Source organism: Tinamus guttatus, unplaced genomic scaffold (assembly GCF_059628265.1).
Source record: "Tinamus guttatus ecotype Peru unplaced genomic scaffold, ASM5962826v1 Tinamus_guttatus_pri_ptg000909l, whole genome shotgun sequence".
Taxonomy (NCBI): Eukaryota; Metazoa; Chordata; class Aves; order Tinamiformes; family Tinamidae; genus Tinamus; species Tinamus guttatus.
In genome coordinates, this window is record NW_028289443.1 from 269,010 (window position 1) to 293,063 (window position 24,054).

At 40.8% G+C, this 24,054-nt stretch overlaps 2 protein-coding genes across 2 annotated transcripts in view; both read right to left on the reverse strand.

Annotated features, from left to right (window-relative positions):
* Positions 1-4,125, reverse strand: part of TTC33 (tetratricopeptide repeat domain 33) — a 29,551-nt gene extending 25,426 nt beyond the window's left edge. The window contains exon 1 of the mRNA XM_010219148.2: positions 3,899-4,125. Coding sequence (XP_010217450.2) covers positions 3,899-4,119 — 221 coding nt within the window. The 5' untranslated portion in view covers positions 4,120-4,125. The remainder of the gene's footprint in view (positions 1-3,898) is intronic.
* Positions 4,126-7,152: 3,027 nt separating this feature from the next.
* On the reverse strand, positions 7,153-21,842 carry PRKAA1 (protein kinase AMP-activated catalytic subunit alpha 1). Its single transcript, XM_088537945.1, has 9 exons — positions 21,713-21,842; positions 15,775-15,916; positions 14,472-14,565; positions 13,942-14,086; positions 12,311-12,398; positions 11,354-11,578; positions 10,109-10,595; positions 9,584-9,710; positions 7,153-7,830 (listed from the first exon to the last, which is right to left on the reverse strand). Exons 1-9 carry the CDS (start codon positions 21,840-21,842, stop codon positions 7,586-7,588), a joined length of 1,683 nt encoding a protein of 560 aa, XP_088394071.1. The 3' UTR covers positions 7,153-7,585.
* Between the last annotated feature and the right edge of the window lie 2,212 nt (positions 21,843-24,054).

The following is a 24,054-nucleotide window of genomic DNA, read 5'->3' on the forward strand; positions in this document are numbered from 1 at the left end:
AGTGAACTATTTCTGAGGACTAACCAATTATCTGCTCTGACTATAGCACTTCAGCTTCAAACAATAATTAGAGAATAATCAATTTCTCTAATAAACAGAGAAATTAAACTTGTCTGTTTAATTTGCTACTGCAAAATGGCAAATGGAAGAATAAATTTACCAGACTAATTTATATCAACGAATAAAGTGACAGTCACCTGTGTTTAAAATAAATAGTTTATTTTACAGATCAGCTAAAAGTTTGTTCCAGTTAAAGCTATGATCTTTCCAAACAATTACCAGCTTTAGAAATAGAGTTTTCTTTTTCTAAAATAGTGAAACGTAAAATGGAATAAGGAATAAATATAATTGGAAGTAAAAGAGCAGCATTAATATGATTTTTATTTACTACTACCTTTTCAAAACAATTGAAAAACTAAAACACAAATCTATAAAAACTTAAATCCGAAAGTGTCTCTTTGTAAAAAAAAAAAAAAAAAAGGTATTTAAGCTAGCATTTTTTTAGCTCATCTTCAGGATACTTTGAGAAGAGCTTGAACTCCACCTACTGGACAGTTACAAAAACTTTTGCTGTTTAAAGAGGAGACTGTGCTTGGGGTAAAGTAGAATAAACCATATCAATATGTAATTCAATTGTACTGAACATACTAGGCTGACACACACATTTTTCACTCCTTAATGTTAGTTCTCTACACATCAGTCAGTCTGAGGACACATTATTTAATCTCCCCTGCACTGATGCCTAAACCTGGATCTACATACAAAGGTGACTTACCAATCAAAATAACCTATTGCAAATTTGCCACTGCTTCCAAAAATGCCCATTTTTATCCTTGAAAGCAGTGATAAATTTAAAACTGTTTAGGACCATCCACACAAAACACCTAAACTGGACTTCTGAATGGGTTTATCTCACTTAATTCCAGTGTGTGGGGCACATTCATGCTGGTACCTCATTTTGGATAATCTGCCAGCATGTGAATTTCAGCCAAATATTTTCCATTCCTCCCACCAATTGATTGTTCTCTGTTTCACAGAAAAAAAAGAAAAGTCCTTGGTGGTGGGGTGGGGAGGGGAGTGGAAATTTTTAAATCATTCCTTCCCACATACCAAGCAGCAGGCAGATTTCAGCTCTTCCACTCATGAGCCTGTTGTTCTAACACTGCTACTCACTCACAAGTCATCCCCCTCCTGACTGCCCATTCAGGAAGCTTCTGGGTCAGAATTTCCTGGGCCACGACCTCCGGGTTACATTAGACCTGCCAGGATAACCAGCCTAGTGCATCACGCGTGTTCCTGCCTCTCCTTATTCTCTCTCGCCACTGCCACCCCACCCCATCCCACTCCCCACAAAAAAAAGATAAATAATAAATAAGTAAAAATGAAATGCGGATCACAAACTGTTTTCTTATGCGAGATTTCTTCCTGCTTCTCCTCAGGCTGAACAGGCTGCACACGCAGAGCCCCCAGGCAGCTCCCACGGAAGCTGAAAACCCAGTTTCGGAGGCGGCAGCCACCACGAGCTCACGGTGCCGTCCCCAGTTTGCCAGTCAGCAGCCGGCTCTGCCTCTACGGGCTTTTTCCCGGCAGCCCCAAGAAGAACTGAGGCTTAACCTACAAGCACAAGACAGCCCGAGCTCGCTCAGAGGCACTGCGTGTATGGAGACTAACAGCAGCAGCAGCCCGTGTGCGTGGCTGGGAGAGGGGAAGGCAACAACACCCGGCTCTCCCTTTCCAGGGAACAAGCTGCCAGGCTTAACCGAGCACAAAGGTCTCCATCGCTGTCCTAACTGAATAGAAAAGCCATCTTTGACTACATTAGTTTAATTTTCCTATGCATATGTTTGGAGTCCCTCTTTTGTAAGGAATGAAGATGAAGTTATTCTTTTCCATTCTTTCCTTTAGTTGGCCTCTAGCTCCTTTCGAAAGCTGTTCATTTCTTCTTCCCCTCTTCCTCCCTCCATCTTACAAATAAAACCAACTAAAATACCACCTTGGTTTCTCTAGCGCTCAGTCTCTGCATTTCCTTCTGGGTTTCTCCAGCAGAAACCCAGTCTCTTTGCTCTCCAGCAGAGCAAATACTGTCCTTTTCACGGAATGCTGCATTAATCAACCCAAAACCTGTCCTATAATACTACTGCATATAACAATTTATAGAGAAATAAAAAGCATTCGGTTCTTTGCATAAGCCTGTCTTACAAAAATGAATATTCAAAAAATAACTGTTTAAAATACAATTCCACCACACTGTTTTAGAAAAAATGAGTATTCTTTGCAGACTGTTTCCTCAAGTTACTCGTAGAGGTATGTCAACTATTCCATTTTTTTGCAGCAACTGACTACTCTGGGCAGTTCCCCTGAAAAGTGGAAACTACAATTTTCGTAAGTTTCCTCTCTTGGGCCTCAGATGTAATAGGGTTCACACTAAACTAAGAAAGAGCCTCCCAAAACTTGCATTTTAATTTTTGTGCTTGTTATGAGAGCTACTAGATAGTTTATAGTTACGCTGATGAAGGACATCTTTCATTAAATTAAAAAAATAAAGCGTTACTTAGAATAAATATAAACCAGTCTTCCTAACCTAATCCACAAATGTAACAATTATTTGCTGCTGTTTAGCAAGCATTTGCTAAAGCAAGCATGATTGCATTTTAAATAGTACATATGTTGCAAAACACCAACAACCACAAGGAACTGAGAATTCTTTGTTTACAACATATCAGAGGAAAAAAAAATGAAGAGGACTAGGCAAAGCTTATGCCTAATATACAGTAAATGGAATCCACATTAGCAGCTACAAGCTGTAGAGTTTTTTCCACTTCCTCAAGCTTGCAAACACAATTTCTATGAAATTGTGCATATGCACAAACAGTTCTCTGCAAAAAGCCTGGTCTAATTTATTTCCACTGTTAAAGACCTACACCTACACTGTAGGTTTTAAACTTCTGAATTGTCCCCTTCTACCTCACTCAGGGCACCTATTCTTACACTGAAATTTGTTAAAAGCAAGAATTTAACAGGAGCCTTCATAGACTTATTATGGAGATACGTATACCTGAAAGCTAAGCGTTATAACGTCACCTCTCTTCGGGGACACGAATAAAGCAGAGATGCTCGTACTACTAAACCATGCCAAGCAGTACAAGAGCTGCTGCTTTTGGAGGGATTCCTTCCCCTCCTCCCTTCCCCAGGGGGAATCTAGCCAAATAACTTAGTATGTAACTTGCACTCTCTCTCCTGTAGCCCCCTCCTTCTCACGGTTACTTGCTGCATGAAGCAGAAGAGGACGATGTCACTACCCTCCTGAAGCTGTGGAAGCCTCAAGGCTCAGCACTCGCCAACCAGAAGGGATGTTCAGGGCGATTACCTGAACGTCACTGCCTGCAAGGTGAACTGGAACCAGTGGATTCACCACGCACAGGTGCCCAGCAGTTTGCCTACTCCCTGTACCCACAGAGAAACTCACTCTTCAACAGAAGCAGAGACGTTATCACATATTCACAATTAGCAGTGTAGGCGCAGAAGAGCTACAACATGGCTTACGGCATGGCTCACCTCACAAAATTTTAGTTACCCTTTTAGTTTGCAGATCAAATCACTTTTTTAGTCCTCTACTTCTATCACGCACTTTTTTAACATTCAGAAACAAGACTGAACAGAGACTTCAATTCACAGGTGCCAAGAACAGCACCACATAAAACAACTACACGGCTGTTGTAGTGCTGATCCAAACAATTGATTCAGCAATAGAGAAAGTGCCTAAAGTGAAAAGAACTGCTTTCTTTTACAAACATGAAAACATGAATGTAACATCTAGCAAACTGCTTAACATTTGAAAAGGGATGAAAATAACCTTCAGCATTTACTCAGCCTAGAAATAGAAAAATAACATCAGTACCTGCTGTTTTCTGCCAGATTTGCACCTTCCTCCTTCAGCTGCTTGCTCTTCCTCACGCAGTCTTCCACAAGAACTTCCTTTCTCCTCTTGGCTGCGTGCACCCAGGCATCCTCCTCATCCTCGACCTGACTGGTATCATCGGCGGCCTCTGCTTCGAACTGCTGCGAAGTGGCTTTGGAAACTTTCTCGCCAATCTTTCGCTTCCATCCGAAAGAAGCCATTTAGAGCGCTAGGGAGAAGGGCGAAAGAACAACAGAGGAAAAAAAAAAAAAAAAAAACGGTTTTGACCGTTGGGCAGCTCCGCGTTTAAGGGCGGAGAGAAAGTCCCGAGCCCCCGCGCGCGCGCGGACACACAACGAGGGCCCCGGGAGCGGCCATGGCGGACGCGGGGCCGTCGCGGCCGGGGCGCGGAGCGAGGCGCGGGACGAGGCTTTGCCACGTCCCGCGCCTCGCTCCGCGCCCCGGCCGCGACGGCCCCGCCGCCTCCCGAACCCGGGAATCGCTACCTGCCCCGCTTGGTTCCGCCAGGAAAGCGCGGCCGCCCTTTCACCCCCGCGGCGGCAGGAAAGGGAGGGACGGGAAGGGGAGGGCTATGGCGCCCGCCCAGCTTTCTGCGTTGCCGGGGAGTTAAACGCTTAAAAAAAAAAGGGCGGCTAAACCTTAAAACGCAGCAACCCTCGTGTATTAATTTGACAGAAGCAGACGGTAGAAGAAAGCGTGCACACACAGGCCCAGGCATGGTGGTTAAGTATTTTATGTTTATTTAGGTTTAAGTCTTGAAAATTTAAAAAGTCATACAGTTATAAACAAGCATTTTTGCATTCAGCTTTGTCAAAAAAAAATCAACATAGGAAGTAGGCACATAGTTGTTAAGAGAACTGGACTTGATATCTTACAATGGTAATCAACTGGTCAAATAAAGTTTCCAAGTCTGTATTAAACACTTATGTCAAGACATACATGAAAGTTAAACTATTGCACCACCAAGATGAATATATGTTCTTTACCTAGTGAGTGATATTGCATACGGACAATCAGATGTATCCATGTTTTTCAAAAGTCACACTACAAAGGCAAGGTAATTCCAAATACTCCAAGGAGAGTAAGGTTGGGAATATGTAGTAATGAACTAGACCAAACTGCATAATTTGTAATTTGTCCCCTCACAGCCCTGTCAGATTTCTCGGTGAAAGTTTGTGGGCAGATACTAACACACCTTAAAAAAAAAGTCTGCAATATGAGTAGGAAATCCAGAGAAAGCAGTTTCAACACGAAGGCCTTTAAAAAGTGTAAGAAAGTCATGCAACAGACAACTGTGCCAGATCCAAATAGGCCATCAGTCGCCCTTCCTCCCTCCCCACCCAGTACAAAAACTTGAGCTCAGTCAGAAAACTTTTGGCCATCAAAACTGATTTATCATACCCACAAAATTTACTTTATTTAAAGCTATGCATACCGTACACATCTGCCAGAAACTTGTTTCAACCTCCAGATACCAAAACATGGTTGCCTTAAACTACAAGAGAGCCAAAAAAGTATATAAAAACTAAAAGCTATTTGCACCTTGACACCTTGCATTTGTCGTCAGCATGACAAATTTGCAAACCAGGAGCAGATATCACTTAAGCTTTTAGTCTAACATATACAAGAGATAGCTTTACTGATCCCATACCAATTTCAAATGAGGAATTACTGCAATAAAAAAAAAAATCTGTGCGTTTGTTATGTTTGTACAAGTGCAACATTCAACAACTTCAAAATACAGGGAAACAAAAGAATAATTACAATGATTTATTCAGTACATCAGAGGCAATTCTTAGAACACTAAGAAAAGGACTTAAGTAGAATTTGCAGTTGGTCCCTCATGTTAACATCTTAATATCAGCAGTATAAACCCCAAGCTTGATTTAAAGGAAAGCTTTCCATCTTGAGAAACAAGTAATATAACCCTGCATTACAGGGACCATATGCAACACTACTTGACCACAGGGGCCTGAACTTTTACCAGGGTTCTAGACAGACCACTCAATCACCCAGTTCAGCACACAGTTATAGCATTCTCTGGGGCTTTAACACTTTATTCAGACTCTTTAAGTGTTCCTAACAGATGAACTTCTGGACTGAAACCAGATGCCCTGGCTTCTGGGTTAAACTGTTCTTACAATCTGTAGCTAGCACTTAGTCATAGATGGAGTCTCCAGCTCACTGAAATCATTGGCAAAAATCCCCCAACCATTTTAAGTTTCATTCTATGTTAATACCTGCAATGCCAGTCTGTAAATATGAGTCCCTAGGCAGGTCCATTTTGAAAACAACACTTGTTCTTAAAAGTAAAACTAGCATGTTTTCTTGCACACACTTTACTGTTTAATGTTTACATCCATTATTGCTAGATGACAAAAGTAACTGCAGATAATACATCCGATTTTAGAAAATTTAAAATGTTTTGGTGCAAGGACTAGCTATAATTTTAATATTTGAGGATCACTTTTTCTGAAGTACTGCATACAGATTTGTCATCAGCAATTGCGGTCCATTCTTGAAAATATTCTGAATATTAGCACTCAGTTATTTGTCATGATCAATTTTAAGCAATCAACTGACCAGATGTACTCCTATGTTTTTATTTAAATGGCAAAACTTCCTATAAAGGTGGCTTGAGAAAGCCTGACCTACATGTGTGTAGTTTCAACTGCAAAGTGAATTCTATACAGTATATGCTGTGTCAACTTGTGATATAAACAGCTGTATCAGGAGAGAATTAACTTTTATTTATCTAAGAATCTGTCAATTTTAGATTCTGGAATAGCACGGATGCTCTTAGGCTGTGCTATTTGCTACATGCGCACAGTTCTGAAGAACGAGATCCTCAGCTTGCAGTAGCAGTGGGGAACTGGTTGGCTAATATCACACAAGGATGAGAGGTGGGTTCAATGCACATTGATCAGAAGTTGTGGACAGCTCTCCACAGAGCAACATTTTGTTTCATCCCTGGGGCACCAAATCATCCTTGTAGGAGCTCCTTGTCACCACTTGCAGCCTCAACTGTTCTACTTACAGCCCACAGAATTTCATCCTTAAGTGCTTCCTGAACATATACACGCATTAAGACATTTCAACTGGTTGGATTTGCCAGGATATACATTTGATCAAACCTAACCTATCAGTTATTAAAATAGTAAGTGATAAACACACTAATCTTGGTAATTTACCGTCAAAGGAAGAAGTATCAGTTTTAACACATTACTGTTAAGAAATAATTGATAGTTCTGATCAACTGAGGCACGACTGTAGATGGTGACCAACAAGACATCTTTCAGTCATTTAACTAGTAAGTGTACATTTACTTACAGTGCATCAGATGTACGCATCACCAGCAAAGAAGTCTTTGTGACCTAAATATTCTATGAAGCCTAATGTGCACTCAATATAAAATGTTACTAACATTGCCCAACAGGCACATGATTTCCTGTACCTGTATCAAGTTACTGGACAGCAGGTAATCAGAATTCCCTCCAGCATCAACACACTACAGCTAACTGCCCAGAATCATTTTCAGTCCCTGTGCAAATCGCATTTTGTGGCTAGTTTCTTCAGCGCCTTAATTTAATTTGATTATAACTGGAAGCATTTGACTATGATTTAGGCATGCTTATTGCTGTAAAAGAAATAAGCCCATCTTCAGAATTATTGTGCAAGTATTTTAATAAGATTTGCACACATCTCAAAAAATTCTATTGTATGACTCCCTGGTCTTGGGGTTAAATCAGCTGTAGAAGAGTCAAGCGAAGAGGTAACTGATGAGGTAAGGGATGTATCTGCTGATTTTCCTTGTGCATCAGCATCTGAATCCTTTTGACAGGATCTGTAGTTGCTCACGGAACCTGATCTCTGTGGAGTTGCAGTCCCAGACTTTGCTTCAGTAATTTCGTCTGTGAGAAAAAGGAGGTAAATGGGTTATCAATATCAGATCAGGAACAGCAAATATCTTTCCCTTCTCATCTAATCCTGTTTAATCTTTGAGTATGCAAGAAACTTTGGCAAACTGTATGCAGTTACTACAGATACTCAACAGCACTGAAGCACCAAGTTATTCCTATTCCTAAATTACTTATATTCCTAAAGTGCCCTAGCGTAAGTCATCTCTTACAGTACTTCTCAACTATGTTTCAGGGCTATTTGACCTAGTTCAGCCCAGCACAACTTGACATTTTTACACACTAATTTCCGTGGCTAATTTTTCAACTGCTTTAATAGTTCACTTAATCCATCTTTAAGCTTAACCTTATGATGCTAGCCCTCCTCACAAATACATAATATATAGTTAAGTAACATTTCAAACACTTTGCATATGCTTTTGTCAGCATTCAACTTATCCTTCACTTTTGGAAAGATTTTTCTGTAGTATGTTGCATGCTTGGGCTGCAGGGACTTAAGTTTTCCTCTGTTAAAAGGAAGAAATATTTCTATTTTAAGTAATAAAATTCTGCAGATTTACTTCTGTTCTTGCTTTAAATGCTGTTGGCAGTAAGATGGTATTTCCTAGTTAGCACAAGAAGGGACTGTCCTTTCAACAGCACTCAGAGGTGCTTCTAACTACCATTAGAGCAGAGGAACACAGAACAGTTAGCTAAGGCAGAGGAAAGAACCACAGATCTGCTTCGCTCTTGGAAGGTGGATGTCAAATCCACTTCCTTGGGTTGCATTTCTGCAAGAGCTGAAGCTATGACTGCAGCAGGCTGCCTTTCCCCATCTCCACGGCTCTACATGTTCCTCTTCCCTCTACCAGGGCTGAGACTCATCTCACACAGCAGCGGGCAAGGGCAGGAGAGTGATTAGCCCCATTAACAAGTACCACCAGATCTAAGCAAGCTCCCATATTATCAGAAGGGATGAGGCAAGACAGCACTGCCAGGTCAGATGATGCTAAAATGTCAGACACAGCCTTAGCGGTCCTATACTGCAATCCAGATACACTCTGGCAAACCTTTCTCCTAAGCTACATGTTTCTCTAGGCATGTTATGAACACTATTAGTAGTATATAATTTTGTTGTTCTGCCGCTATACTCTTAAATAGTTATGGACAGCCTACATTACCTCCTCCATTCATTTCCGTGAGAGTTCGCAATTCAGTTACATGATGTACATGGGTCTCAGTCCATAAAGTTAGAGCTTATTCTATAGGTTAAGCCACTTCTTTCAAGAATTACTGCAAGTGGATAATTATTGTCTCAAGTTTTGCCTACTACAGCACTAGATACAAAATATACAACCTGAAATCTAGCATGAAAATTTGATTTCAACTCTATCCTCACCAGAAGGAATATTCACCTGCTTACCCCAGATCTAAATCAACGCTCAAATCCAGCGGCAAGGCCCAACAAGCAGTTTAGGCTGATCCAAATCTAGTCTTTCAAACCTGTCCCTTTTTGCACCAGTAGCATTAATGCTGGTGCATACAGGAGTCAATATAGCCTAAAAGCTGTTATTTTTAAGTGGATGAACCAGCTAACCATGTGGACTCAGATACAACAGACAAGGAGAGAAGGAAGTAAAATACCAACTCAGATTTAGATCAGCTTAGACTGATACAGAGAAACTTTTCTATCCAAGTGAATTGAGACACGCAATAGAAATCATTTTAAGTGTACACCACTCCAGTAAGTTACCTAGTCTTCACATACCATCAATGCTACGGAAGTCCAGCAAGTACGTCCTACTGTCCACCTGATACAACTGTAGACTCATCTTAGAATATGCACTTGTCACTGGATTCTTCCTTCGAACACGCAAATAGTATGGATTTACAACCTAGTACAGAACAGATTTGAGTGAGTTTCTACTTAAGCTTCCCCAGGGAAAAAAAAAAAAAAAAAAGAGTACTGCATGAGTTTTTCTCCTCATTTCAACTCACTGGTTACAAACAGGTAATTTCTATCTGTCTTTTGTTGGAATATTGCTGTGTCGGGGGGGGGGGGGGGAGGGGGCGGGGAAGAAAGGAGAGACCACCAACCCCCCACCATCAGAAAGATCAGACATCAGCAAAACCTTTTCTACCAGCATAAACTGCAATCAAAAGCCCCATGTACACATAGGTACACCAGGTTTTCCAGTAGAGAAGCATCAAGAGAATATTAATTTCCAAATTTCTAGACTATGTAACTGAAAAGTTTACTGCTGTCTGTTGCAAAGATCCCTTATCGCCTTACTTTCCACTCATAATCCAGTTGTTTAATTGCTCGACAAACTTCAGCCATGATATCATTTGGTCGACTTTGGCTCCGTATTCCTAAATGCCACTTGGCTCTTCTCACACCTTGATGCTTTGATTTCTGTGGATTCAGTTCATCAAGAGTGTGGCGAGGCCGTGGTGCTTCAGCTACCAAGAATGGCACTCTTTCGGGATGAGGGCGAGACAGATGGTGATCATCAAGAAAAGAATCTGGTGGGCTTGTAGCCAAGTAGAAGTCTTTGGCCTCGTTCATTATTCTTCTATTATCTATAATGAGGTGATAAGCAACTGCTAGGGGGTCCTGATGATTTCGGCTGTATAGACAGCTTAACACTTCATCTTCAGTGCATTCAAACTTCTCACACACTTCTTTCAAGGCTTCATCATCAATCATGGTTGAGCTATATGATGGGTCTTCAGGAAACAGGTATTTAGGAAGATCCTGCTTAAACCATTCATGTTCCCTAGATTAAAAACATGAGACTAAATGTGTGTTCACAATAAGCATTTTAAGAATTACATTCATTTGAAAAGGAGTCCAACTTTGCAAGTAGAATATATTTTTTAGTTTGCACAAAATATAGGTGTCAGTAACACGTTAAACTGTTATACCATCTACTTCAGCCTGAAATTATAAGGATTCTTCCATGCAGCACAAATGAAAACAGCTGCATGTTAAAGCAACTGGCAATCTCTGCTTTAGAGAAAAAAAAAATCATCCTCCTCCTTCACCTCATTGCAAAAGGTTACAAGACATTTACCAGGAGAGACAATTGAGTGGGCAGGAAGAGGATGGAGGGAACCCACACACATTTTCCTAAGTGTTAAAATTACCTGACCTCCTAAAACACCTTAATGCAAAACTCAACTAGCTTTATCCACACACACACACTTGTTTTGAGAGTGAGTTTCAACTGAAATTCTTATGCTGCACCTCTTCAAGTAGTTGTGCCCTTCCCACACCATGCATTCATAATATATACTGAAGTGAAAAAAATGCTGAATAGCTGCAATAGTTGTCCTGAATACTCAAGTTTATGCCAAGGTTTTGTGATCTCCAAGGGATACTTCACTGTCCACTGTAGCTCAGAACTGCCAAGACTAAAGCTAGAAGTCAAGCTGATTTTTTTCATCTCAGATTCATGTATGAATTTCTCCATTCTGCATGTTTGCATTGGGATTATCACTTTAGCATCTGATCAGACACCATTAAGCATTTTACCTGATGTCTCTGATTGTTGCTCTCTTCATTGGATCCACCTGCAGCATATGTTTCAGAAGACTAATTACAGATGGATTCAGATACTGAGGAGTATAAAAGATACCATCACATATCTTCTTAAATAGCGTTGGCACATGATCATCATCAAATGGAAGTGTTCCACATAACAAAGCATAGAGAATAACCCCGCTGCTCCAAATATCTACTTCAGGACCTGCATATAACCTGGGAAAGAGTTAACTATTAGTGATTTGCATTTAATACATTTAAATATTTTTTTACTTGCTTACATTATAGCATGCAAATATGCAAATGTATGCAAGCTTGGAGCAACTGAATCTACAAATAGCATTTCATTTCACAGTCCTATCTTATGCCTCCCGTTAGCTTCAGGGACCTTTCCCTTCCAATATATAGTAAGAGCTGGGCCACAAATGCAGTTTTTGTATGGTGTTAAAACCCAAATATAATTTAACATCAGCAAACTGAAGGAAAGTTACATCTGCTACCAAGAAAGCTGTACAATGCATAACACCGTCAGATTACACGAAGTCCCCTGTCCTTCAAAACTGGTAAATTTAAAGTTTAAGGCAAGTCAATATAACAAGGCTGGACATATTTTCTATCCTGTTGCCTATAAACCTGGTTTCTGGTCTCCGATAAGGAGGCTATTACGTGGACTGCAAGAAAGAGACTTGAAAAACAGAGTCTAAAAAAAAAACCAACCAACCAACAACAAAAAAAAAAAAAAAGGTGGGGGGGCAAGTTCAGCCACAATGGTCATTCTTCAGCAGATATTCCACTGTACTTAATTTCACAACAGATCTCTGCTTGTAATTCTATTCACGCACCCCACTTTCTCTCAGTATCAAGTGGATCAAGTACACCAGTTTTGTAGCATTCAGCAGCAGAATGACTGAAGCACATGCACACATGCAACCAATATAAAAGAGCTACCTTCCCGAAATTACTTCTGGTGCAGCATAGTTAGGGGAACCACAGCTGGTTCTTAAAAATTCTCCATCTGACATCATATTTGACAGGCCTGAAACATAGAAGAGTAACTACTAAAAATTCAGAAAGCAAAATGATTTCATTCATTTCACTGCAGATACCTCTTAGAATGTGACTAGTACTTTTGAGTTAGAAACTTAACTAACATACTTCTGTGAGGAAGAATAATGGTTTGGAATGACCGACATTTACAGAAGGGCATATGACCCTGGATGGTCTCTGATTTCTGGTAAATTCTAACATCAGTCCATTATTGTATACAACCTAGGAATACTCAAAAACATACATTCACCCCAGGACACGGAAAAGGTCTTATCTTCATTGTACAGGTGTGGTAGAGAACACAGCTGCTCCAAGGCAGACAGAACAGCACAGCAAGGTAGGATTTTGGTCCTACCAAAGTTGCAATTAAAGTGTACTTTAAAATTAAGCTATCTTCACTCATCAGCCTTCAGCATGGCCTCCTTCCCCTGTATCAGTGAAGCCTTTAGCATAGCTGTGGAAAATATTTCCCAGTTTTCTCAGTGAAGGTTGCACGATAAAGAAAACTCAAGCTAAGTAAGACAAGGAGGGTGAAAGAACACACATCAACTAGCCTTCACACTCCAATATAAAACGATTTCGAATAGACAAATTAATAAACTAGTTGCAATTAATGTAACATGACTGCTTTGCTAACACTTGATTTGCAGATAGATAAAAGTTAATGTACTTCATGTGTTCACCAGGTAAGTTAGCTCACTCCAAAGCATTTTCTAGGCAGGAGAGAATCAATATGATTCCCAGTCCCCCTGTACTTGAACACCACACCTTTAAAACAGAATACTCAACATCACCAAGCACCTTTCACCAGGGATCTCAAAGTGATCTACAACGGCAGGTATTATTCACCATGTCTACAAGAGAAACACTATGATTACATAGTGGTATGAATATCTTGCTATATTGTCAGGTTTCCCATTTAAGATATTCTCAAGAACTAGCTACCAGTCTCTTCAGCCACTGTGTCTAAAACAGCTAATAAAGACAATTAGGCCTTCTGACTAATTAGGCTGCTTTACCTTAAAGAGAATAGGAGATTAAGAATTACTTGCTCTCACTTTACCTTCCATGATTTACCTCAATTATATTTACCAATCAGTTTTTAGAGCAAATTTAATGGTTTAATATAACAAGTAACATATTTTACTACAGCAATGTGGTTCTTAAACCTGACCAGCTAAGCGTTTGCATTTTACAAAAGGAAAAACAGGCAATAAGAGTCAATTTTGAATCAAGCAGCAGAGCAGTGAACTACTAAGTCCATCCAGCCTTTTGGAGGAAAAAAAGTTAAGCAGTTAAGACCAATCAGGTAGTTTAAAATTTTAAAGTTAAACACTCATAGGAAATGCCTGACTTGAAAAGACAGCTTGTGCAAAAAACACAATTTGTTTTACATTCACTCTTCAGGTTCACATATTACATCCAACCACCAAGACATTCAAATATTCTAACTGTATTTCAAAAGTCCTATTATAATAAACTACATCTGAATAGCAACAAAACAATTATCAGCTATAGAATACAATGCTTACCAAAGTCAGCTATCTTGGCATTCATGTGTGCATCAAGCAGCACATTTTCAGGTTTCAGATCTCTATGCACCACCATATGCCTGTGACAGTAGTCCACACCAGAAAGGATTTGCTGGAACAGACGTCTACTCTCTTTCTCATCAAGCTAAGAGACACAAACAGTTTTAAACAGCTTTACTTTGAGACACTGAAAGATAACATATTTCTCATTCCAAAGCATGGCTCAAATTCAAGTTTAGAATAAACTACTGATTTAGTCATTTTAAGGCCCCTGTTGCAACTGTTCCCAAACAACAGAGTTGCCAAAGCCCTTCATGTGAACATGTCCTAATCCATATCCATGTTCACCAGAATACACAATGGATCTCCAACATTTGTGAACATGCAACTGTTCTTAGCTTCAGAACAAAAGAGTCAGAAACTATCTTTAACTCCTAATAGCATTATAAAGACACACCTTCACTTAAAAATATTACAAAACCAATTACAGAATGCAAGCCATTGACTTGCAGCATTAGACTACTACTTACTCTTCCATTTTTACAGATATAATCAAACAGTTCTCCTCCTGATACATACTCCATCACCATAAAAATGTCAGTTGGTGTACTGATGACCTGGTACCTGATAAAAGAAGTTATCAGTTAGACCATACGCTTAATAAGGAACTATTTAAAATTACCTCAAACCAATATGATATTGGAAAATTCCAGTAAAATTCTACTTTTAACTACTTATCAGTCACCAATTCATAGTTCCTTCCATGCCAATGTTTTTCAGAAGCTATTTTACTCCTTTCACTATGCAATTTCATTGCAACAATCAGCAGGTAATTTATACTTACACTTGCCATTCCATTATTCTTGCTCAGGATGAGCTCTATAAAGCTATTTATAGTTACCTCACACACAGCTTATCACAGCAATATGGAAGGAATTTTAAGGAGACTTTGCCATTATGTAAGAGCTACACATCATTCCTTTTGATGAGGCAGTAAAACTGTCTGTCTTTACATGAAAGGAAATAGTGTACTTCAAGACTAAAGTGCAGAGCAGTTTGCTTTTACAAGATACCCTAAGTTCTGAAATAGCTTATGGTCAAACTTCCAAATACTGTGATTTTTATGTTTTCTATAATTCCTTACTTAAAAGGCATTATAAGGTATTATATTTAAGGATGCAAATATCTTCATTGACTTCATACGCATGCGACAGAATTGCAGGCAGTAAGGTCTTGTGTGCTTCAAGACAACGGTGAGCTTTTCTGGTTCAAGTGTGGGCACCTGGATTGTCATGGTTTATCTGTGACCAATCACAGTGCACAATTGTTCTCAAGTATCTCTACTCCACCGCAGGATCTCTAGAATAAATGCTCTGACTTGATGAAGACAATGCCTAGTGATATACAGGTCTGCTTGCACAAGCAATTGAGTTAGTCAGCTTGTTGTCCCAAAACAGAGATTTCTTTTGCATGACTCCTTTCAACTTTCTCATATGACCATGATCTTTGCTCATTTACTGACAGACAAATTTAACTCTTTGAGCTTGGTCCTATCATATTTTAGCAAGTTAGAAACAACAATACAAAGAGATGGATATTATTAGAAATCTCTTGTGCCTCTACCCTCTAAAGAATCAGAACTTCTCTACCTTGCACAGATCAATTTTGTGAAAATACATCACGAAGGACACCAAGAAAAGCTACACACTCAGAAGTTGGCTACTGTCCTAACAAGATGCTGCTAATATTATTTGCCCCTAAATGATTTTTCAAATCAGCAAGAGCAAAAGAAATTACAGCTTAAGCAGATTTGATTATAGCAAGCAAACTTACAGTTTAATTATATGAGGATGCCTGAAGAGCTTGAGGTTCTGAATCTCCCTGCGGATTTTTCCTACAACATCAAGGCTGCGAATCTTCTGTCGATTCAGGATCTTCACTGCCACTTTGTGCCCAGTTAACTCATGTTTGCCAACTGCAGGTAATAAAGAAGCATTTAGTCAGGTTTTTCAGCTGTTTTGTAAGAAAACTTTTTGAATGTAATTGAAATAGTTCATTAAATACCACAAGTGTTTAGATCCCACACCCCCAACTTCTGGGGCTAAACTGGGAACTAGATTACATGTCATTTCTACTGCCTTACCCCTATTTCCTCCCAGAATTTTACAGTTATCAGATTGGAAGTGTAGGGACAAACCTTAAATGCCCACATGTCTTGCTGCATTTCTGCATTTTTGCACTATTTCAGTGTTCTATATCCCCAAAATATCGATAACCTTGCTAATTACTTTTCTTTTCTAGTTTAAGTCCCTCTAAGCTTTGGCTCCCTCCTCTGACACAGTCTTTTTGAAGCTTGCAGCTCTTCTACTCAATGTCTACAAGCATTGCTCGTACTAAACCATTGGTTCTCTCCCAGGGACATTTCAGCATTTGCTCTGAACCACTGCTAAGAGTGCCTGACCACAACTTGCTTAAAATATATATATAATTATTCATCTGTACTTGGAGTTTTCTAACATGATATAAGCTATTTATTCTGTGTGTTGAACAAGAACATCACACCAAATCACATTTTTTATCTAAGGCAGATAAGCTACGTAAAATGTAGGAAATAAGGAGAATCCAGCAGCAGTTATTCTGAACAAGGCAAACTTGCAACCTCTTCCATAACTTAAACTTGTGAAAGAAACTGAGGTAACAAACTCTCCTGTAACAGAGGAACTGGAACTAGTCTAAAACACATTCTAGACAGTTATTCTAAGAGGCTATTTGGTTCTGCTACTCCTGACTTAGTCATGACTAGTTCCAGTAGCAGCTGCAAAATTAAGGTGCTAAGAACATTCTCTTTAGCCCCAACACCAGATCATAAGCAAGCCAGAAGAGCATTGCTTCCAACGCTCAGCGAGAGTTTGCCACCCACATTAGTTTTTGCATGCAGTGATTCTATACAACTACTATCGACAATCCTTTCAAGACCCCAGCAGCCACTCTGCTTCCTACCTTTAAAGGCAAGTCAGATTAAAGGGATATCTACGTGGTTCTTCCTTGCACACTCAAGTGGATTTTTGTAGTTCACCTCTTTCCTATCCTTAGCCATGCTTCCAAGGCAATTTCTTCATATTAGATATTGGTTGAGAGAAAATATCACAATATACTGAAGGCCATGAGACATGTGAGGTTCTTCACCTGTATTGTATCTTGCAAAAGTAGTGCAATCCAGCCTTTAATTCCTAAGCAGCACTGAACACAGTACTTGCTCACTTGGCTGCATCCAATCACCTGAAAAGCTAACAAAGCCTCAGCTTTGTTTAAAGTATAACTATCCATTGGAAGTTGGGATAAAACATTTGAAAGGAATTCCAAAGGGAAAAATGCATTCATCTGTAGGTACTTTTTATACAAGAAACAAAACACATAAAAGCAGAAAGCATGTTATTACACATTAGTGAGAATATCAAGGCAAGTACAGACCCTGAAAACAGAACTAAAAATTAGGCTCTCAGATAGTGAAGCTAGATACCAGTGCTAAAGGCCAGGCTGTCCCTTCTGAGTGCAGAAGAGATAGTTCTTTACTCTCATTTTACTGCAAGCAATCCACAAAAATCATTCTTCATTCACCTGATAATTGATGAAATTAGAAAAAGACCGTCAATTTACAAATTTAATTTCCAACACAAGACTTTGCTGTTGCTTTTCCTCTGTATTGATGTAAGAAGTAAGGTAACCAAGAAGAAATTCCTGCTCTTGGCAGAAAGGCAAGAACAGTGGGTATCAAAACTAATAATCAGATTATTCTTCAGACAAAAAGACAGCTGCTATGTAAAATAATGCAATTAGTCTGAATTTCAGCACGGAAGCATCTAAGCTGTGGACCCTGAACATGCAGTTGTGGTGGTGGAGATGCTTTCTTTAACCTCAGAATAAGGCACTGATATCCTGAATCAGAGAAGCCATTACCTAAAAAGGGCCACAATAACAACAGCTCTGGACAAGCAGGTTCACATTGCTGAGGAACATAGCAAAAAGCAAACACTAATCACAAGTTCTAGCCAGGCCACACAGACTCGTTGCCTAGAGTGTTAAACCATAACCCATACAGGAGGAATAATTTGCTTTTGGACAAAACTACAATTAGAGCATTGTTTTATTATGGTCCTTTTGTTTTCTTAAATTCAATGAAAATTAAAGTTTAAGAGGAACCCATCTGATCATATCATCAGTACTCAAAATTTAGAGAAACATTTTTTGTTAGCAGAAGACACTAGAGAAGCAACTCTTATGCAAATGCATTGTTATTTGTAGAACAGCAACATGAGCTGAGGCAAGCCAGGAGTATTTCAAAACTAATCAGTAGGTTAATTTAACAATAATTAAGTTGAACTTGTAAGAGGCTACTTCTTAGAAACTAGCTAGAAATCATTTAAGCATACGAACTTCCTTTTCATTTTGGTTAAGGGTACCAAATTAAGTACCTTTAATATGAAAGTTAGGCAGTTTTACAGCTTAGTATTCCTATATTCAATGTAATTTTTTTAAGTCATTTATCAGCCAATTACTGCTTCATTTGAGTTGTCAGGCTAGATGAAAATTGGAATTTATAACTCAAAACTAACAAAGTCATCTATAAGATCTATTGTATTTCCTTTCTCCACTATTAAAATTGCCTGGCAACTTTATTATTTCTTGTGTACCATCACATTAGAACAAATTTCCTAACTGCAAGGGGAAGAAGCACTAGAAGACTGTTCTGGTTTTAAGTTTTTACCCACGTGCCACAAGACCTTCTTGTAAGATGAAGCAGTTAAAAGTATCCGGCATTAGCCAAACATCACACATTTACTGGCAGCAGACTGCTGGCTATTTTTCAATTCAGCCTAGAAACAGTATTGCAAGTAAGACTTCAGATAATATCACCTTATCACTGTCTTGATCAGCAAGGACTGCCTGCAGCAGTTTTGAATTCTGTGCAAATCAAAGTTCCGGTGTCTGGAATAAATATTAACATACATTCATAAACTTAAGGAGCATCTTCGTTTGATCTATACAAGTCAGTGCTACTCTTTCCTTCATGAAAGTTTGCTATTCAAAATATCTGGAAAAAGTTTTGCACTTGGTTTTTTTGGCAGGAAACATGTGCAACCGTTTTTCCAAGAAGAAACCACAGACCAAAAAAAAAAAAAAAAAAAAAAAAGAGGAGAAAGCTACAATAGGGATAACTGAACACTGTCGGAATTTAAATGAAAAAAGGGCTTCAAAAAACAATTAGATTTTCCGTACCTTTTTGTACTACAGTTTTTCATTTCAACGACATTTCATTTTGGTCTAGATACCACTGACAAGTGACTTTCTTCCCCACAAACGCCAATTCAAGGAATTGAGCAGGTGCATTAACTATCACAGTTGACGTCAATACAGCCAGATGAACAGTTAAACCGTTACTGACCAGCAGGTCAGTATCAATTACCTACGAGGGTGAAGGGGGCGTATAGCCCCTGAATTCTCTCCGTGGCTTCCTCGCCTGCAGGAGACCTTTAGCAGCTGCTACATGAGGCATGGGCCCTCCGGCCAACCTTATGGTGTTGTGAGAAAACCCAAGAAAGAATGCACTCAAGGACATTCTTTCACTGTTGCTGATGGACAAAACAGTGGATGTTGCCGGTATATCATGAGAAAACGTCAACAAAACAGCAAAGATCAGTTGAAGACAAAGAAAAGGACCACTGTATCTTCACGGAATTGTCTGAAACTGGGCAGTAGGACCAAAACAGGGCCTTTTGAACCAGAATGAGGCCAAATATGGAAGTAAGTTCCGGGACATCATTGAGTGGACACAGACAGACGATCACCAGGGGGTCTCTAAAGGCCACCAGAGACCACCAAAGGGGCAGAGGGCACACACACATGAAGCTGGGATTGGTTGTAACTAGTTCTGGGAAATAGAATGAATATGTATGATCATTCCTAGAGTTTAAAGCATATGTAGATAACAGAGAAATAAAAGTTTTAGCAAAGACACCTTAGGGCATGCACAATAGGTGGAGCTATGCCCTGCACACCCAGCGCTGCAATAAAGTGAATGCCTGCTTCTTAATACTACATTGGTGTTAAGAGGTTAGCCCTTCAAGCTAACCATATCCAGTAAATATAAAGAACAACCTTTGTTTATGTCAATCTTAGCAGCAGCCCCAACAATTAACCATCTTTCAGCATTTCAACTTCAGGCACTTTTTGCCCACGCAGGCAAAAGCACGAGCAGTACACGGTGTCACAGGAGGGCTCCCTGAACCGTGAGAACAAACATGTCAGAACATCGCTGGGCATGGCCGCTGTAGCTCCGTGAAGCCCATTGTGCAAGGGGAGAAAACAACTTCTCCCCCAACCAAGCAATCCCATGGTGAGTGATGAGAAAATTTGATGTCCATCTCTGACAGTCCCTTGCCTCATTTCCTCTGTTCTTAAGGAGGTGGTAATTTCTCAAGACATTATAAGCAGTTCTGCTGCCTCTCAGGTCTCTGATCCGGAATGAATTGGTAAAACTTCTGAGAAGGTATTCTTTCAAGACTGACTTTCGATGACTTTACTCTGGAGATACTCACTGCTGCTTTCCCAGGCATTGTTAGAGAAAAACACATTTCTATAGCATGTTGCAAGCTACTTGCTAAAAAGCAGCTACCAGATAGTTTGTTTCTTCCACTACTGCCCCATAGCACCACTGTTGCAATTTCTACAGCTCATGTGAGAGGGAAATGCAACTTCTTCACGCCCTCCTTATTCAATCAGCCCAGAGATATACCAATATTCTGATGCTAATTCTGGTAGGAATAATTTAAATTGAAGATAAGAAAACAGGCTGCCAAAGTATCAGTATTTTCTGCCTGGGAGAGCTGATGGAGCATACATACAATGAGAACATTTACACTGAAAAAAAAATACCACGTCAAAAGACCAGCTAACATATTGGATAGAACAGGATGAGCACATTTTGCATTAATTATAAACATGAACAACTCGCTATAATAACCATAACAGTTTAATTTATATAAAAGTACCACTTAGGTCTCACTCAAGGCACCTGTGAAAGGGTATTTTCAACCTGCAGTCCCAGCATTTGAGCAGTTCACAGAAACATTCGAACAGTTGGAAAAGTAGAAGCCTATGCAGTTTTTTTTTTTTTTTCTCCTCCACCTATGATCAATGGAATTTAAAAGAGGAAAGAAAAGACCTATTGCTGCTAGGTTCCGGGTTTGCTGCGTGGCACCTGCAGCCTTACAAGTAGAAGCCGTCGGAGCGCGAGCTGGAAGATGCCGACAGCCACCAGCCACCTGGGCTCGCACGGAGTTTTCCACGCCCGGCTGCCAGCTGCGCTGCTCCTCAGCCGAGGGATCCCGGGCCCATCACTTTTTCGTGCTTGTTGCTGCCTCCCCAAAGTGAGAAAACTCGCTCTCCTCCCTAGGGCACCCAGGGCCGATGTAACCGCGGACATCGCGAGCGCACGGAGGGCAGCGCCGCCCGCAGCAGGGGCGGCCTCACGCGGGCAGTGGGGCCCCTTTCCCCCCTTATTTGCGGCTCGAAGCCCGCGGCTCCCCGGCCCAGCCCCAGCCCGCGCCGGACACCGCCCGGCAGCGCCCAACGGCCCCAACGGCTCCTGCCGCGGCGCCGGAGCGGGGCCCCTTCCCGCCGCCGAACCCCGGGGCCCCGCGGCCGCCACGGCGGCCCGTGGCGCGGCGGGGAGCCCGCTCGGCCGCGCGCGGCCCGGGGCGCTGCCGCTCACCCTTGACTTTCCCGAAGGTGCCGACGCCCAGCGTGTCGCCCAGGATGTAGTGGCCGATCTTCACCCGCCCGTGCTCATGTTTCTGTTTTTCCGCCGCCGCCATCTTGAGCCAGGGCCCGAGCTTGCGCATAGCGCGCGGCGAGGCCGGGCGCGCCGGCGGGGGAGGAGTCGCAACCGCAGCGCGCCCGCCCGCACCGAAACCCGGAAGCGAAGCGCGCGCTTATGGGCTGCCCGCCTCCCCCGGGACGAACCATTGCGGCTCGGTGGCGGTGGGGGGGAGGAGGGACGAGCCCGGCCGCGGTGGCGGGGACCGCGGCCCCTGCGAGGCGAAGAACGGCGCTCGCGGCCGTTAGGAAGGCGGAGAGCGGGCGCTGGGGACGTTTGCGACCGGGGGCGGCTGCCTCGAGGAGGGGCCTCCCGCTGCCCTCCGCCCGCGTCCCCCCGCTCCCTGGGCGCGGCGGCGAAGGCGGCTGACGCGCCCTCTCCTGCTCCCTCCTCAGCGCAGGCCTGGGGCGCTCGCAGGGCCACCAACGTGTTGCAGAAGCGACATAAACCTTAAATCCTAAATCCTGTCAGCATGTCGTGAGGTTAAAAGATAGATTTTTTTTTCCAGCTAGTGGCTTGAGAAGCCTGATTCAAAGGCCATCCGCTGTTACCTGTCTTGTCGTCAGTTTAACACCAAAGTTGAGGAGAAAAAGAGCCTGGGGACCCTAGAAAATCTTGATATTTTAAAACATCCTGCTACTCTAGTGGGCCAAAAAAATAAAAACTGTTCATTCGTTCTGATGGAAGAAAAATTCTGAAAGGTTTCACAGGAATTAGAGAAGCCTTTTTCTTGATAAAGCCAAGCAACAAAGCTAATGGAGATACTGCTCCGCACTACTTGCAGTTAGTGACAGGTTGAACAACATGAAATAATGACATGGAAAAAAAAGCTACATTTTAAATGGTCAAGGAAAATAATGGAAGATAGAACTGAGGATTTAAATTTGGGTCGTTTAGATTTTTAATGAAAACATTTTCTTGATGATTATTGCTGAGCAGAAAAATGTGAGCAGCTTTCAGGCAGCACCAGCTAACCAGTACACAGCATTACATAAGTCTGCGTTTTTTCCTACCTGTCATCTTTCTGCAAAAATTACAGTTGAAAACAAGACGATTTAATATGTGTCAGATACAACCCTACCAAATGGTTGGCCATTTCGGTTAGTTTCCTCCACGCTTTGCAGACTGAGTGAATTCCAGTAGAAGAGAAGAAACACCAGGCTGAAATATCTCTATTAATACTGACCTCAAGTTAGAGGCTGCATCTAACACCCTGAACATTTTAGCATTTATCTTCAGACATCTAAATGCTGTCTAGGATTCAGTATGTGGCTTTGTGCTAAGGCTCATCAGTAGTATTTCCGATGTAGGAAAAGCAGCAAATTTGCAGAAACATGCACTTGAGATTTATAGAGAAGACTACACCATGATTTCCACTAGTTGCTTTGGCAAATTGAAAAATAAATTACATATTGACCCACATTACGCTAACTGTTTTTTTCTCCACCGTTTTCCACTTGTAGAAACGTGTTGTTATACGGACCTTTTAAACATGTCCATAGTTCATGTTGTTCCTTTTTGTTTCATTGAAATTCTCTTCATGGTTTCTAAAAGGTATGCATGGATATTCACAAGTTCAGCGTTTTATTGATAAAATTTATCAGCTTTCGTGCTTGCTTGTGATGTTTCTTAAGGTCTTGTTTCATTATACAAGAAAGATGGAGTGGTGTACTTGGGATAAAAAATGGGAATCTGAGATTATTTGATTTCAAATATCCACCCTATTCTGGAAGACACAGCATTAAAAAAAATCCTTCAATTATTCTTTTGAAACTCCTATGGGATGATCCTTTGCTCCTTCAGTAGCAATGCTCCTACTGCGATAATTATCAGATGGATTATTTGAAAGAGTTACAATGGTATTTATAGGTGGAGTAGGGAACCTTCTGGTACAAATTACCTGCTTTTTATCAACTTGCTCACAAGCTGTATTAAGGCAATGGTCCTCAATACAAACCGATTAACCAATTTACCTACAGAAATGAAAAATAATTTTAAATTGGAACTTTTCATGCTTTATTTGCATGGTTTTTATGGACACAATTTATGTCAATTTTGCCATGGGGAATATACAATTCTAGATAGGGCAATTAGCATTAGTCAAATATGTGGTATTTTGTTATTAAAAAAAAAAAGTGCAGTGTAAGGCCTGAGTGCGTAATGTTCTTATATAGGGCCCTGGATCAGGTTTTAATTGAGAAGTCTAAGAAACAGTTACAGATTTGTGTAGAAAGTTA

Bases quoted from the DNA above. Each gene is read 5' to 3' on its own strand.
- PRKAA1 (XM_088537945.1), bottom strand. From the start codon at position 21,842: ATGCGCAAGCTCGGGCCCTGGCTCAAGATGGCGGCGGCGGAAAAACAG. The intron at 14,087-14,471 runs GTAAGTAGTAGT...TGTGTCTCTTAG, and splicing joins ATATCTGTAAAAATGGAAGA to CTTGATGAGAAAGAGAGTAG. The intron at 12,399-13,941 runs GTAAGCATTGTA...TCTATGTTTCAG, and splicing joins TGCCAAGATAGCTGACTTTG to GCCTGTCAAATATGATGTCA.